We start from the raw sequence: 16,756 nt of genomic DNA on the forward strand, positions 1-16,756 counted from the left end.
TATTCCCGCAAAAATTTTTGAGTTTTTGTTCCTCGTCGGTTTTTGTCATTCGTTTTTTGGACATATTCTGGATAATGCCAGGTCTCAATTTCTTCGTATATTCTTCATAATTTCTTTTTAAAATTTTTCAATGATATCTAATGGTTTTCATTAATTGTTCGTTTTTAAGAAATATAAACTTTGGCTTTTTTAGTGTCTACTTGATACCGAGTCTCATTAATGATTGTTCCGATGTTTTTTGTAGTGAAAAACAAATTTATTTCTTTAGTTTAGTTTTTTCACGCTATTTTACTTTGTTTGTATAAATCTTGTAGTTTACTCTGGTTGTAAATTTTATTTTTTGCTTGTTGATGTTATTTGATTTTGTTGTTTGTCTCGTTGTCTTAATAATGGTAGCTCTCATTGACCTTCTAAGTAGCATCATTTACTTTGCTAATTGACTTGAATTGAAAGCAATTTTTTTTCATAGGCCAATTATTTTTGAACAATATTTGATTTTTTGAAAACTTTCTATCTCTTCCTTATTTGGTAGGCAATTGTTCCAATACGGTGGATGAGCGGGGTTGGAAAATGATATGCAAACACACATTACTGAGCTTCCATGTTAACTTTGCAATAATAGTGTTAGGATAACAGGTTGAAGTTTTCGAAAGCGTTCTTGATCTAATGGACAAATCCCACGTGGGAAGAGGAGGAGGGGGTTTCCGATGACGATAACTTTTTGACGAAACAGCGCGCTAGTTGGCAGTATACTACAAAGTTTTTTTCAAAAAAAGATACTAAGAAAACTCCTCGTCTATTCTGCTGCCAATACTGCTATATAAAGATTGCTACAAAGAGAGGCGGAACATTGTAGTCCAATTAACAACACATCAAATGCAAGTTATGCAACAAGTTATGCAATCTGTTGTAATCGCAACGATAGATGATTTGTGCAAATATTATCCGTACGGTTGTTGCCACCCTTAATATCTTTATAACTAATAAGTTAAGCGTTATACTTTTAATCGTTTTCAGGAGGCCAGATTTTAAAAATTGGTAATCATTAGATTTGGCCACGGTGAGGTAGAAAACTTATAACGGCCTTAAACGGCGCCGTACAAACTTTCCTCAGTTTTCTACGGCACCGTATAAATCTTAGTAAGTTTTCAAATTTTCGTCTAAGGTGGGCAAGCTGGGCTTTGAACTATGGAACATTTCGGCTTCATCTCGGATGTTGATAACGTCGCTAACGCCCCGATGCCGATATCAGCCGTGAGCTAATATTCATAAATGCACTCCCAAACCTGAGAAGCTTTTAATGACCGCCTCCAATGAGTTGGAAAAATGAAATCAAAAGTCACTCTTTTGAGGATAATCGCTCAAAAAGTTAAAAATCGTTCAGTTCTTATTTGATTAACATTTCTGCCTATAATTGGCTTTGAGAAAACCGCCAATATTAACCAAAACGGCCGTAAAATTGACTTCAAATGACAGTTCTGTTCCATTTAACATTGGCAATCGTGTTGTGGGTTCCAAAAGCGTCTTCGTTGCCTAGCAACTTCCCGGATGCCGATGACTTCAAGGAAGAGCTTCTTGAGGTACACAATGATCATCGGAAGGCAGGATCAATGAAGGAGATAAAATGGGATGACAAATTGGATGAAAAAGCTAAGGTGACAATATTATTTCGATTTCCATTCTCTTGAGTTTCGCTCAATGCGCAGAATCTTGTCTCAGAATTTGGATTTTTTCCGTTTTTGCCCCCCCCCCCCAAGATAGTGTCTGCATACTATTTGCACCCCTAGACGCACGTACCATATTTTTACGTACAGATTTACTATGTAATGACACGTGCTCTTTCTCAGGGGGAGGGGTATAACGTACTGGGGGGCACAAATGGAAAAGATCGCAGAATTCATTCCAAACTTGAACCCATTATTGGAAAAGAATCCATATTAGAAAGGAGCAAATTACGAAAAATAGCTTGATATTGTTCAGAAAATGATTTTTGTTTGCGTAGCAAAACCATTTTGACGATAGAAATGCGAAAATTTGTCGATGAATGAGCAAAGCTCGTAGAAAAAATCTCTGAACTCAGTTGAGACCAGGCCTTAAAACAAAGAGTTGACCTAAAAATTTTTAACTACCCGGGTTCATCTTGAAATTCACAAACCTGTAAAACAACTTCTTCCTATTATGGTGTCTAAGAAAAAGTGTAGCCATAAAATTTTCAAAACTATTAAAAGAATTAATAATTCAACATTTTTGGAATTTTTTTCTAAACATTGAAAATCTAGTCGACTGTCAAGTGCTTTAATAAGAGCTCTTTTGTTTTTGTTTCGTGCTTATTGGTAATGGCTCAATTTTATGTGTTACATGGAAGACCATTCAAAAACTGCACACGTAGACATTTTTGAAAACAATGGATTTCTTCTCTAGTACCTGCTTCCACGCCGTTCTTGCATCTTCTATTGGTGTGCTCTATGTTTCAGATTTATATGTTGTTTGTGTTATACTTTTATAGTCGTGCGGTTTCTTTCGTTGGTCTATATTGCACAAAATGTGTCTAGATTTATTTCATTTTCATCTAGCTATTCTGTACTGGATTTCAAATCTTGGGCTCAGTCTAAATGTGTGAATTTTTTGCTTCTTCCCTACTTAAATGGGCTCTTTTTTGCGATCTGATATACTTAAGAGGTCTAATGAGAAAAAAACAGGCATCTTAACAGCTGGTTTATATGTCTGCATTTTCTATTGTAAAAACATGAAGATCCGTTTGCACGAAAAACCAATATAAAAAGTATCACTAACCAATTTTCAAACAAACGTAGCGTGCCGTTAGAAGCTAAAATACCAGTTGCTACGATAATACTGTTTTTGCAGTTTTTACGGACTTTAATTTTGATGAGTTCATACAGTTTCAAAAGATTATTAATTCAAGCGGGCAAATCATTAAGTTTTAATTGCGGTTAAACACTAGCAAAACTTCTACCTCTCCACGCGGAACATTTTTAATTTCTCTCAAACGAAGCTTGTAGCAATTACATTAGTCCTGTTGGTCTTTTTTATGCGATTTTTCGCTTGACCAATTTTTTGTCTGACCCATTTGAATTTTCGTCCTTAAAAACGAGATAAACTGGTAACGCCTCGTGGGCACTAAGTTTCACTAGAGGCCTTTAGCCGCGTTTAGTAATCCTTCAAGTGCAAGGTGTGATGAAGCTACCGGGAAGGCCGTTGTTTAAGTAAGGCAATTTTTAGCAGTTTTTTTTAGCCCAAAATGTTGAAAGTTTTCGGGTTTTTTTTTATCAATTTTCAAATACTCCGTTGAACCAGTCTAAAATTGAGGCTGGTTATTGTTGAAAAAGGTTTTTCGCAAGTACTTATTATGACCTTTTTAAGAGCTATCTGTTTTGGTAATTCGAAAAATACGCAAATTCAAACTTATTTCGCCAATTTTTTTTCAAGCTTTCTGAAAGATTTTTGTCATTTTTTGACTTTTATCAACCTTAGCCCTAGTTTTCAAAGAAGCTCCTCTAGGGTTGATAATAAATTACAGCACAGTTTTTAGTGTTAATGGAATGGTTTTCAACATTTTAACTTCACGAATTTTAGCAATCTTTTTGACAAAACATGCAAATTATTTTCATTTTTTTTCCACAGTTGTTGTCATTATTTAAGTGTTTTTGGACTTACGAACCAGAAAATGTCCTTTATAATAAGTTACTGAAAAGTTTTTATTGGCCATTGAACAGTTAGTTTTCAAATTTCTAACATTACAAATTTTAGCAATTTTCGACAAAAATTGCAATTTTTTCAAGTTTTTTAAATACTTTTGTCATTTTTAGATTTTCCAAGCCACAAGAGCCAAATAGCCTCCTCTATGGTTTGGTAATATGTTACTGCATAGTTTTCGTTGCTATGGAATGTTTTTCAAGATTTTAACATCACGAAGTTTAGCAAATTTTAGTCAAAACTTGCATTTTTTTGAGGTGTATTGTCTTTATTCAGTTTTTTTAGCCTCAGGGGCCATATAACCTCCTTAAGGGGTTGATAATAAAAAACTAAAAATATTCTATTGGCCATGGAATCGTTTTGAAATTATTAATACCACAAATTGTAGCAATTTTTTGATAAAACTTTCAACTTTTGAATTTTTTTGTCCTTTTTTAGGCTTCTCCAGCCTCAAGCGCAAAGGAACTTTCTCTAGGTTAATATAATAGGTTTTTGCAAAGCTATTAATTGTATTGGAGTGTTTTTCAAGATTTTCGTATCACGAATTTGTGCAATTTTTTTAAAAAAAAGATTAACAATTTTTTTAAAGTTTTTTGAAAATTCTTGATTTTTTTAAATTTTTGGCACCAGGCGTGAAGGGACCTCTTCCGAGTTTTAATAGTAAGCTGTTGCATAGTTTCTAGAGCTAATAAATTTGCATAGATTCTACAGCTTATGGAATTGTTATAAAGCTTTTAATGACCCGAGTTTTTTTATATCGATTTCCCAGTTTATGAATCTCTATGAGCTATTGAAACTATTTAAAGCCTGCTATAGGAACACTGGATTATAGTATCACAATTTTTAACAAGTTTTGTTGAGTTTTGCAAATGTTTTTAAACTTTTTGTATGTTTTTGTCCTTTTCTGAGTATTGCAGATGGGTTATTTGAAAGAACCCCAAAAACAAAAATAGTTTCGAACATTTTTTCACTGCAAAAGGTGGATACGTTCCTTGAATATTGCACTTACAGTTTAATTATATGATTTAATTACTAACAGGACTAAAAAACTAGAAAATGCAGAGTCGAATATCATCATGGAAAATAATCCTTGCTCTCTCTCTCTCTCTCTCTCTCTCTCTCTTTTCTCTTTCTCTCTCTTGGTTGTGGTTTGTTTCCTCCTCTTTGTTGATCACATTTTATCTCTCGCACACTATCTCGCGCGCTCTCTCTCTCTTTCTCTCTCTCTCTCTCTCTCTCTTTCTCTCTCTCTCTCTCTCTCTCTCTCTCTCTCTCTCTTCTCTTTCCTTAACCTTTTTGATGCCGCACGTCAGCTTCTTTTATGTGGCGTGATGTCATCATCTTTCACCCTCACCTCACGCCTCTTCAATGAAACTACAGATAGCCTCACTTAACCATGGCTAGCTACTGACAAAACCAACCGCTCACCGATCGTTTGAGAGCAATTTGACAGACGTTTATTGGTTATGTTTAATTATCTCACGCATCTCATTTTTACTTGAAATGTAGCAAAAATATATTGAATTATACTTATAATGTATGCGATTCCGAACAACACTTCCAACGTAATATTACGTCAACGTTTAAGAATGACGAAATTGGAACTAATTTTAAAAGTGTCAAAACCCTCTTTTATGAAAATATATGAACTAAGAGCTAGCGGAAACGATTTTCAAAGCCATTAGGGTACGCTGATCACTGGTTGGGTTGTGATAGATTCATTTCGAGAATCTATCCCCTGGCAGCTGAGTTGTGGTCATAATCCCCAATTTTATTCTGTGCTAAAAATTTAACTTACTCAAATTCTGTGTACAGATGAAATAAAATCAAGTAGTTCGCCACTTCATTCTAATTGGTTCAGAACTTTTGCGCTTATTTATTTGAAATGGTGTGATTGGATTAAATAATATCGGCTGAACATTTGAATAAATTTTGGGCGCTCTTATAATCGGCAGAGTTAGAGCTCGGGGTAGTTGTACGTCAACCTTTCATGTACTCTAATCAGGAGGGTAACTTGCAAGAGAGCGGACGTTTCAAAGAGTCGATTGAAAGCGAACCAGAATTTTTACTGATCAATAAAATAAGTTAATTTTCAGAACCTAATAAATTCCCTTGTCAAATAAGATTGTTAATTTCTCAATCAATCATAACCGAGTATTTGAGGAATGAGATTTTATTTTTTACTAGTATGACGATGCTAAATTTTGATTGGTTGAAAAAGACTTTTGTAAATTCATACAGCACGCATTTATTATCTTGAAATTCATACAGACGATTCTGCTCAGTACAGTTCAGTTGCTTAATAAATTACTTGAATTGAAAACTTGTAGCAGAAAAAGAGCGTTTTTACCGAACCCGCGCTCCGAATAGCACTTAGCAAAAACTTGCAATTAAAAGCCTTTATTAGAAAGGATATTGCAACGATAACTCGTCTCCATACAATATAGCACTTGGCACTAGCACCTACACAGCCGCCTCTAAAAAGATAGAAAAGGTAGAAGCAAACTAAGAAGAGAGTTATCATATGGCGACAGAGATGTTGAACGCTTACTTCTGTTAAAAAGAAAGAAAAATTTGCAACTGATGGAATTAGCCAATAACGGAAAAACTTACAATCTTCGAATCATTAGAAAAACAAACACCGGAATTAGCCTTTATTTTAACGCACAAGAAGACAATCCAACCGATATCAAACGGATCCGTATTACAAAAGACTCAGAACTTTACAATTTCTTTCAAAACTACCGAATTCGAGAAATTAACCAAACCACAAGCACAAACCAACTTTACCCATTCAAAATTATTTGAGCATCAACCTCTTTGTTTTGCTAGCAAAGAGAAAATACAACGCAAGCCACAACAGTACTTCTATGACACTATTGGAAGGCTATCATCCTAGAAACCCGTTCGTATTCTTCAACGACAAAACAATCGACAGAAAAGTAAGTCAAAAACTTGCAGCGAAGAACAAAAAAGACCAACCAAATAGCCTAAACTGCAAAATCTGTGACACAGCTAAATTGGAGAAGCGCACAAATTGCTCTTTCCACAAAAACACTTCAGAAACGAACTGACTAAAAGAAAATGGCAAATCCAAGTCCGCCTCACGTACATCTGAAAAGATTCTCAGGACTACCAAACGAAAACTGGCCTGAATTTGAAGGACTACTGAGAGCAAGCATTGCTGTATCTAGAATTCCTGAAGCGAACCACCAACGTGCAAGATATCTCCACCTACACTTAGCCGGTAATGCACTCAACTATTACCTTCGACTCGCCAAAAACACAAGAAACGATCTAGACGATTCGCTCGAACAACTACGCAACCGATATGCAGGAGCAGACCAAAGAAGAAACTTTGAACTCGATCTGCAATCGAGAAAGTTTGATCCAGTGAAAAAACAACCAGATGACTTCCTCACAGATCTGCAACGCCTCGCCAACCTCGCAATTGTGGACGATCCTGCAGCTCACATAGACCGCACTGACGAAAGAACAAGACGAATAAGAGAACAATTCATTCAAGGCATGCCCTTCAAGTACAGGAAAGTGTTGCTGAAAGAGAATGACAACATCACTGTAAACGAACTATGCGCTATCATCAAACGACGAGTCAGAATTGATCAGATAAACCCCGAACCACAATACACCACGGCATTCAATGCACTAAACGCATCAGGAAACCCGGAAACCCTGCTGTGGCCCAAGCCATAGAAAGCATAATGGCCGCAGGCATAGCATCAATGCAAGTAGCACAGCCACCGCATCAGCGTGTGGAGAGTACTCAGTACCCTAGCTACAGAAGAGGAAATAACTACAGAGGCTACAACCACAACAGACAAACATACCAGTATAATGGAAACCAAATGGCCGAGGATACAGTAACAACTACAACAGCAGAGGACGTAACCGTGGAAGCTTTCAGAGAGCCCGAGGAAATTATCCGAGAGGAAGGTCAAACTTCCAACGAAACGACCGAAGTAATGGACGTACCGAAAGATCTCCTACACCAATGAGAACATTTTGCAGAACATGTGCTAGCATTGAGCACACTGCCCGAAATTGTCCAGAACGTCAACCAGCATACCGCGATGGAAACATGCCATTCAATCAGCAATCAAAAAACTAAATAACCTGCATGTTTTTCTACAACATATACCAGATAGCATGACAAACTATAGCGAAAATGTATTCATAATACCTCTGCAGTTCGAAACATTAATAATGAAAGCAGTAGCAGACACTGGAGCATTCAGCAGCGCCGTGTCAAAGAAACATTTTGATAAAATAAGCAGAAACCTCTACCAAAAACCAGAAAAAACAAATCCTCCTGAAATAAACGTTTCTACAGCTTTCCTACACCAATCACCCATTTTATTTACAGTCCAACTGACATTCAAAATTGGCCATTTACAATTTGAGGAACAGTTCATGGTGTTTGAAACACTTTCCGCTATCCTTCTTGGCTTTCCCTTCTTTGATAAAAATGAGATTACTATTGATGCCCACAACAGACTACTCCAAACACCAGAATTTACTTTTCAGCTAAATCTAATGCACATAAAAGGCAACAACAAACAAAAACGTCTCAACAGCCGAAAAAAAATTATGCTCAAAACCAAAACAACCTATACGCTATCACCTGGGGAACAAAAATTTCTGGAACTAATCCCATCGGAGGAAACTGATGCACAAGAACAAATTGGACTCGTAGAGCCTACTGTCAAATTTGAAAAACTGGGCCTTGGTCTAACAAGCACGCTTGACAAACTTACAAAAAACAAAACTACCACCCTACTTGCAATCAATACAACAGAAGTTCCACTGCACATTAGACAAGACTCTCCAGTAGCAACATTCGAAATCATCACACCAGAGCAAGCACGCTACCTGATACCACTTGAGCCAAAACTTCTCCCATCAAGCGACTCAAAGAAAACAATAAAGCAAATAGAAAAATCTATAGAGAGAACAGCAAAAGGCGAAATAAATCATATAACAATAAAACACGAAAACGGATTCTGGTTTCCGACCCTAGAAGCCAATCCCGACACATCGAAGATGAGTGAAGTTGAAAAACGCATATATGACGAACTTGTTAAATTTAAAAATCTTGAAGCAATTCAACCACTCTCGAAAAACGAAGACAGGAAAACTTTTCTTAACGCATTCAAATGGAGCGACAGCGTACTCTCTGACAAAGATAAAGAAAGAACAGAACAGCTTCTAGTCGAATTCAATGACATATTCACAAGGCACCGCCTTGACATTGGCTACACTCACAAATTCTCATTCAAATTGATACCAGACACAAACAGACCTGTATACTCAAAAACTCAAAGAATTTCAATCCATCTCAAAGACGATTTGCTTGTTGAACTAGCCCTTCTCCAGTACTACGGAGTGATAACAACGCTCCCCTTCAGCCGCTACTCATCTCCAATGTTTGCAAAACGGAAGCCAAACGGGAAGCTCAGAATATTAGTAGATCTAAGAAAAATAAACCATCTCATTAGAAACGACTACAACAATAACAATTTCCCGATAGCTACACTAGCAGATGCGGGCACCCACTTAGCCGGCAAGAAACTCTTTTGCAAGATGGATGGCAGCCACGGCTACTTCTCTGTACCAATGGCAGATGAACAATCAGTACAGTTACTGGCCTTCAACTTCGCATCGAGAACATATGCTTTTCAAAGACTAGCCCAAGGACTAAGCAGAAGTGTCAGCGCCTTTAGCTCATTCATGCGTCAAAACCTGGACCCCGTGATAACAGCGGATAAATGCTTTCAGTACGTCGACGACATTGGCATCGGAGCACATGACACAAACGACATGTTGGAAAAACTTCGAGCAGTCTTTACATGCATCCGAGAATCAGGAATGAAACTCGCAACAGACAAATGCGCATTTGGACTCAGAGAAATACAATTCCTTGGTAATACGATAACCTCTGAGGCTCTCACACCAATTACACAGAAGATTACAACCTTTCTGAAAACATTCAGAATGCCGCGAAACCCAAAACAAGTCAAACGAATGATAGGATTTTTTCAATATTACAAAGCCTTTATCCCTGAACTTGCTGAAAAACTTTTACCGTTCTATCGTCTACTTAAGAAAGACACCAATTTCGTGATAGAAGAAGAACACCAAGTTATGCTGGAAAAGCTCACAAATGATCTAAGAACAGCCTGTGACCTTTCACTCAGATTACCCAAAGTTGACCAGCAATATGTAATAATGGCTGATGCATCCTTTTACGCAGCCGGATACGTACTAATGATAGAAGACTACACCACAAATGATGACAATCAGGAACTGAAAATTTATGCACCCATCAGTTTTGGATCTAGAATTTTCCACCCAAACCAACTCAAACTTTCGATATATGCGAAAGAATTCCTCGCAGTTCACTTTGCCCTAGATAACTTTGCAAATATTATATGGGGATGTAAAAAACCAATTCTCATTTTGACAGACAACAGATCAGTAACCAGGTTCTTTCAAACAAAAATCATACCGCCAACACTTTGGAATGCTCTCGATCATGTACTCAGCTTCGACATCATACTGGGACACATACCCGGAAAAGCCAATTTAGCAGCGGACTATCTGTCGAGAATACACATAAACCCGAAAGAGAAGCTCGAGCTACGCATCAACTCACGCATACCGATGCACAAAATCGAAATCAACACAGCAGCAGATACACCTGACAATTCAATCAGTTATCTGAGCAGCTCAGAAAATGACGATACCCCCAAAATTATGAAAACATACTTACTTGAGAGAAAACAAACCAGCGGAGAAGATCCTATGAATGTTCGAGCTGACGTTCAACTGCAAATTCTTGCACCTGAAACGCAACAAATAAACGCCATGCATGAACAAAACCCATTGGATGAATTCATCACTCATGGGCACGGACCTTTAGACCTCCGTGCCGAACAACAACAAGACAAAGATATCAAACGGGTACTGCTCTGGTTTGAGAGAAGTTCACCGACTACAGGACAATATCTATCCAGTGATCTAAAAAAGTATCTCAAGCAGTTCCCAAGACTATCGATAACAGAAGGCGTCCTTCATCGCAAGTTCTATAACCACACTGGAAACCAATTTATTAAACAATATTGCGTCCCGTCGCACTTACAGAAGGAAGTACTCTACAGAATTCATAACAGTGTTTGGAGTGGGCACAAAGGAGTCTCACTGACAATAGCAGAATTTAGAAAACGATTTTACTTCCCGAACTTCACTGAACGCCTAACAGAATATATCAGAAACTGTCTCACATGCTTGCAAACAAAACCAGCACCAACATCTGCATTGAAACCTCCATTACATTCACTTTCGTCTCTACAAAACTTCCCAGCAGACCTTTTACTAATAGATCTGGTGGGAAAGATGCACCCTTCTCCCTACACGTACATTTTCTCAGGTATTGACGTGTTCTCGAAGTACCTTTTCGCCACACCTCTTATGAAAGGCGACGCAGACACCGTAGCACGAGCCCTTGTCTCAATTTTTCTGAGACACTCCTACATTCCCTCAAGAATCATATGTGACCTTGGAACTGCGTTTACATCCGAATTAATGAGCGTACTAGCAAACCTATTGGAGGTAGAGCTCAAACATTGCACACTGAAACATGCGCAAACCATTGGCTTACTTGAAAGAAACCACGCACCGCTCAAACAAATCTTGCGAATTAACAAAAACCAAACTTCCTCGGACTGGCATAGATACGTTGACATTGCAGTATTCATACACAACACAACATTTGCACCAGCTATTGGGTGCACGCCATCTGACGTCTTTCACGGCAGAACACCGATAAATCCTTTGGAGCTCAGATTTCAGAATACAAAATTATGGGAGTCTCACCCAAAATACGACTGCATTAAAGAGCTACAAGACAAAACTACGGAGCTTTTCTCCAGCGTAAAAGACAACCTTATCTCGTCTTATCTGAAATATAAAAAGTACTATGACAGAAAAGCCAACGCCACACCACTAAAACCCAAATCATACTGCCTGATCCTTGACCCAAAAAGCACAACACAAGTAGCAGTGATGAATAAACAGCAAAGCAGGTGGATACCATTATACAGAGTAGAAAAATTGCTCACGAATGCAAACTACATTGTACGCAAAACCATCACAAATTACACGCAATGTATCCATCGAATGAGACTTCGACCTGTGAAACCTCAATATCAAGTAGAAGACCTCGAACATGTAGACCCCGAAAACTTTGAAGCAGATCCCACCATACCAGAAGAAGAGAGAGAACCACAGCTGTTCGACAACCAAGTCAGGCACCACATTAACGAAGACAACATGCAGCTACCCATAACAACACCAGATGTCCAGTCAGTTTCTTTCAACTCAAACATCCAAACAGCTAATTTTTCTTCTGAAGACCCACCAATACAATTTCATGATATGACACACGAACCGACGTTTGACCAAGATGCATTCTTCGTGGAAGGCTCAGTTCCAAGCGCAAACACGCAAGAAACACCAGAATAAATTGATACAGGAGACTACGTCTTCTCAAATAACTCAAACTTTTTACCGTCCGACAGCCGTTTTGGCTCAAATCGACGATACAACCTTCGCAGAAATGATCATCTGGCATTGGCCCGAGAAAACTCGCTATATAACCTCTTGCAACCATCAGAAAAAGCAAAGGAAGAACAGGTCAAAGTAATAACTTACTTCCCACTTGACCACATCCCAGACCCCAACCTGACAATTGATACAACAGAAACTGATCACGATGAGAGCATTGCAGACTCACAAGCAACAAGCTCACAGTCGCGAAACCAGAGTCTCAGTGACTTCACGTTCGATTCATCTGAAAATCTTGGCGATCTATTTGATGACGTTAATAGCCCCGTCTACACGCCCCCAATATTAGACACTACAGGCGAGACCTTCTACCGGACCAACTCGATCAACGGTATTTACAAAAATACAACCTCAAGCGATGATGTCCAACAACCGATATCCGACGAGAACAATGAGCACTCCCTTATAGGAGGCACCATTTCACAAATTGAAAATAACGAGAGCAATAGTGCTATTGCTCAACACGACAACCCCAGAACATCTTCACCACTTCCTCAAAGAGTATCCAACAGAGAACTAGCGGACCTTGGCCCAACGCTTCAAAACAGACGAAGAATTGTTCCGCTAACACTTCACCGTCGGGAGATCAACGGAAACCTTCACCAAACTTTTGGCTTCGAAGATGACAGCCAATAGGAATTGAGAACCAATTCTCTATTATACATACACATTAAATACGTCACCAACCAATGAAAACACTCCAAAAAAAATCCTAATTTAAAAGGAAAAAAGACACAGCTCAAATCATTTTCCAAAATTTTGTACCTCAAAATCGGTCGCACAAAGACTCTAATTCAATTTCACAAACAAACCTAGTTAGCAAAATGCTCAATACCGTACTATTTTTACTACAACTTTTACCCTTGATGAAAACGAACCAACCATCGGTGGCAACAAAAGATGGAGTATTATTCAACCTTCATCAGAAAATTCTATTGACAGAAAAATTTGTCAAAACTGAAATCCTGGTCCCCTACCCAATATATAACAAAACAGTGGAAGACAAACTGATCAACCTGACAAAAGAGATAGACAAAATGTGGACTTCAGAAAATTATGGACGCCCATTGAACTTCACAAATATGACTGACTCGACAGCAGGCCTCCACTGGATAGCGCAACAAACAATGATAGAAAACCAACAGGCCCAACACGACATTGTAAACCTCAAATTGGAAATGAACACACTACTAAGAGCAAACAGTCAAACTTCTACAACACTGCAAAGACAACCCCGCGGTGCGGCTGCCGCAGCAGCAGCAGCCGCAGTGCTGGGAATTGGAATAGGAACAGGCAACAAATTACTATGCTTCATCAAATCAGTGTTTGGAGGATGCGACAAAAGAGTGGCTAGAAACCAGAAAAACATCAGACAAGCAATGGCTTATCTTCAATACCTAACCGATCATGTCGAACAAATAACAATCCAAAACAATGAAAAATTCTATGTTGTATCAGGTGAACTGAAAGCCATCAAAGAAGCCCAGAACGAAATAATAGAGACACAAAACAGGAACTGGGAGCTTGCTGAAGGACAATTCAAGGCGTTACGACAAAACGTGCACCACATGAGAAACTGCATCCAATACTTATACGTAAGAGAACAAATCAATCAACATAGTCTTGTACTTAGCAATATTTTTCAAGCAATACTTGCTAACATCAAAACATACCGATCGGCCCTTTATACGTTTCGAATCAACATACTGAATGCTTTGACGCCTCTCATGAATCAACTATTACCAATGTCATTAGTCCCAAGGGAGCAGTTGCATGAAATTCTTACGATTGTTCATTTGCAACAAAATGGACAACAGGATCGATTATCTCTAGCCGTACCAATCTAAGAGATTCTCTCGTACTATGAAACGAAATTAGTCACACAAGTCGAGGCAATTGACGCAGGTCTTATACTTACACTTGCAATTCCAATGGCTTCAAAAAGTACAGTTATGAACGTATTGCATGCCATTCCGATCCCAATGCCGGACGGGGATACGGGTAAAGCTTTAGTTTGGCGACTTGAAGCCAAATACATGGCCGTCTCAGACGACGGAGAAGAACTAGCGTTTATCGATGAAGACGAGCTCGCAAATTGTATCGGATCCCAAAAATACGCAATATGCACCAAAGCCATTCCAACAGAACAGACTTATCAGTCCTGTATGGCTACTTTACTTTACCACGATGACGAGCTACTTGCATTGCAACGCTGTCAACTGGATGTAGTAGAATTGCCGTTGACTGAAAAAGCACGCAATCTCGGTTTCGGTCGTTGGTTAATAACATCGTCCAAAGACGATTATACACTCATCGAAAGCGCTGGTAATGGCAGCAATCCATTAGCAAGAATTGAGCATCCTGGGTGCAGAGTGTGTATCATCACACTGGGATGTGGAAAACAGCTTAGAGGACCAAATGTTCATCTTCGCTCAGACCTCACTGCTTGTGACACAGTACCGGCAATACGGTTAGATTTTCAATTACCAGATCCAATAAGTACACTCTTCAAACTACTGCCCCATTGGATGAACTACCAAACTTCTCATCAAGATCTGAGGCACAAATTCAAATTCTTCAGCAAATTCAACCAGAGTTTAAACAAATGGAAACACGACGAACAAACAGCAAATCAATAGAACAAATGGCCCAACCAATTTTAGAAAGAATAAGAGCATTCAAGCCCGAACTCGAACGCCGATTCGAACAGTACATACCATGGAAAATGTCTCTTCTTTTTGGATTTTTATCCTTCTTGATTAGCGTATTACTACATCTAACTTATTCGCATCTTTTACACAAATGGGCAAAACTTCACCGACGTTTCCCTTTCCGAATAACACACGAAGGACGGCGAATAAAAACAAAACCAGTACAAGTTGTCGCATTGAATGACTATGAATACCTACAAGAACATCCAGAACATCCCCTGCACAAATGCTCACTAGTACTACCACTCGAAATTAAAACTGAGTTCGAAAACCAAAACGAAGAAAACATAAATAAACCCCGCACTCCTTACACATTCCTAAGAGACTATATCAGAAGACTAAAACGTAACGAAGAACCAACTATCAAAATTGATCATGTCAACAGGCCTGCCGCACCGAGTCAGCCCATCTATACACATATACCGGAACACCCACCGATATCCCATTACGGAGCGTACCCTCTCAGAACAATCAATACAGGAAACGTTTAAAAAAAAAAAACCTGACCGGGACTCGAACCCTCAACTTCAGCATGAGAGTGCAGCGCGCTACCAACTGCGCTAAGTGGGACGGCCGCGTGGTCCGTAAAAACAGCTTATAAATAAAAAAAAACGAAAAAAAAGTTAAATTTTTTTACCCTTCCCCTCTTCTCTACCCCCTTACCCTTACCCTAGCTTACCCTTACACCCCTTTGCCCTTTCCCAGATTTTCCCACATTATGGAAGCACCGGGAACCCGCCGGGATTCGAACCCGGAACCCCAGCTCAACGGCCAGAGATACTAACCACTGAACTAAGTCACTTGTTAAAAGTTATCAATTACACTCACTTCTACTCTGCCGCAAATTAGAAATTTTGTGTTAGCAGTGAGCAAGGAAAACAAAACTTAAAAATAAACATTTTTTAAAAAAAATTATTAATTAACAACATTTATAATAGCCCTAAATAAACCAGAGAGACCCATCCTCCATCTGGAAAGTACCTACCATTATATTTGCGAAAACTTAATTCAAAATTTTGATATTACTCGAGTATTAAACCGAAATTTTCATTACTTGCAATTATTCTTTGAGAGAAATCAACAAGGAAAAATTACAGAGCAATTCCCCTTAAACCTCCATTGTTAAAGGCGGGGATTTGCTCCCTACCTTTTTATCCAGCGACGAATTTATTTTTGAAAAGAATTTATACTGACGCACTAAACAACGGAGTAATAAGATGCAACTCCTAAAGGAAACTTATCAATTATCTGTCAAAGCGAGAAAAAGAAGGAAATCCATTAACCCGGAAGGCGAACTGTCCATCAATCAAAATGACAGCCTATAATGGAACACTAATCAATCCAACCAGGGATAATTCCCCACAATCCCAATTAATCAAAATGTCAATTTTCCCCCACTTCCCCCGCAACACTATCAATCATTCAAACTACCTTCTGCTTGCTAACTACCAGCAACACTCTTCATTGCTAACTGTTCATTCTCTCAACCTATTACAATTTCTTCGCGGATAGAAACTTGGAATTTATTTCAAACAACTTAAACAATTTTCCTACAACTAAAATTTTACCTTTTGCACTATTTCAAACATTTTATAATGAATCCAGTATATCACTTCAGAATTAAAGTTGAGCCGCGCATTAACACTACATTCAACGGCCAGCCAGCTTATATTACTGAATACAGCATT

The 16,756-nt window shown here is 38.5% G+C and overlaps 1 protein-coding gene across 1 annotated transcript in view; it reads left to right on the forward strand.

Moving 5' to 3' along the window:
- Positions 1-1,389: 1,389 nt before the first annotated feature.
- LOC142337953 (uncharacterized) overlaps positions 1,390-16,756 on the forward strand; it is a 28,756-nt gene continuing 13,389 nt past the window's right edge. Inside the window, exon 1 of the mRNA XM_075387585.1 lies at positions 1,390-1,655. Within this exon, the coding sequence (XP_075243700.1) occupies positions 1,470-1,655 (186 nt within the window). The 5' untranslated portion in view covers positions 1,390-1,469. The remainder of the gene's footprint in view (positions 1,656-16,756) is intronic.

Source organism: Convolutriloba macropyga, chromosome 4 (genome assembly GCF_964194025.1).
Source record: "Convolutriloba macropyga chromosome 4, txConMacr16.3, whole genome shotgun sequence".
Taxonomy (NCBI): Eukaryota; Metazoa; Xenacoelomorpha; order Acoela; family Convolutidae; genus Convolutriloba; species Convolutriloba macropyga.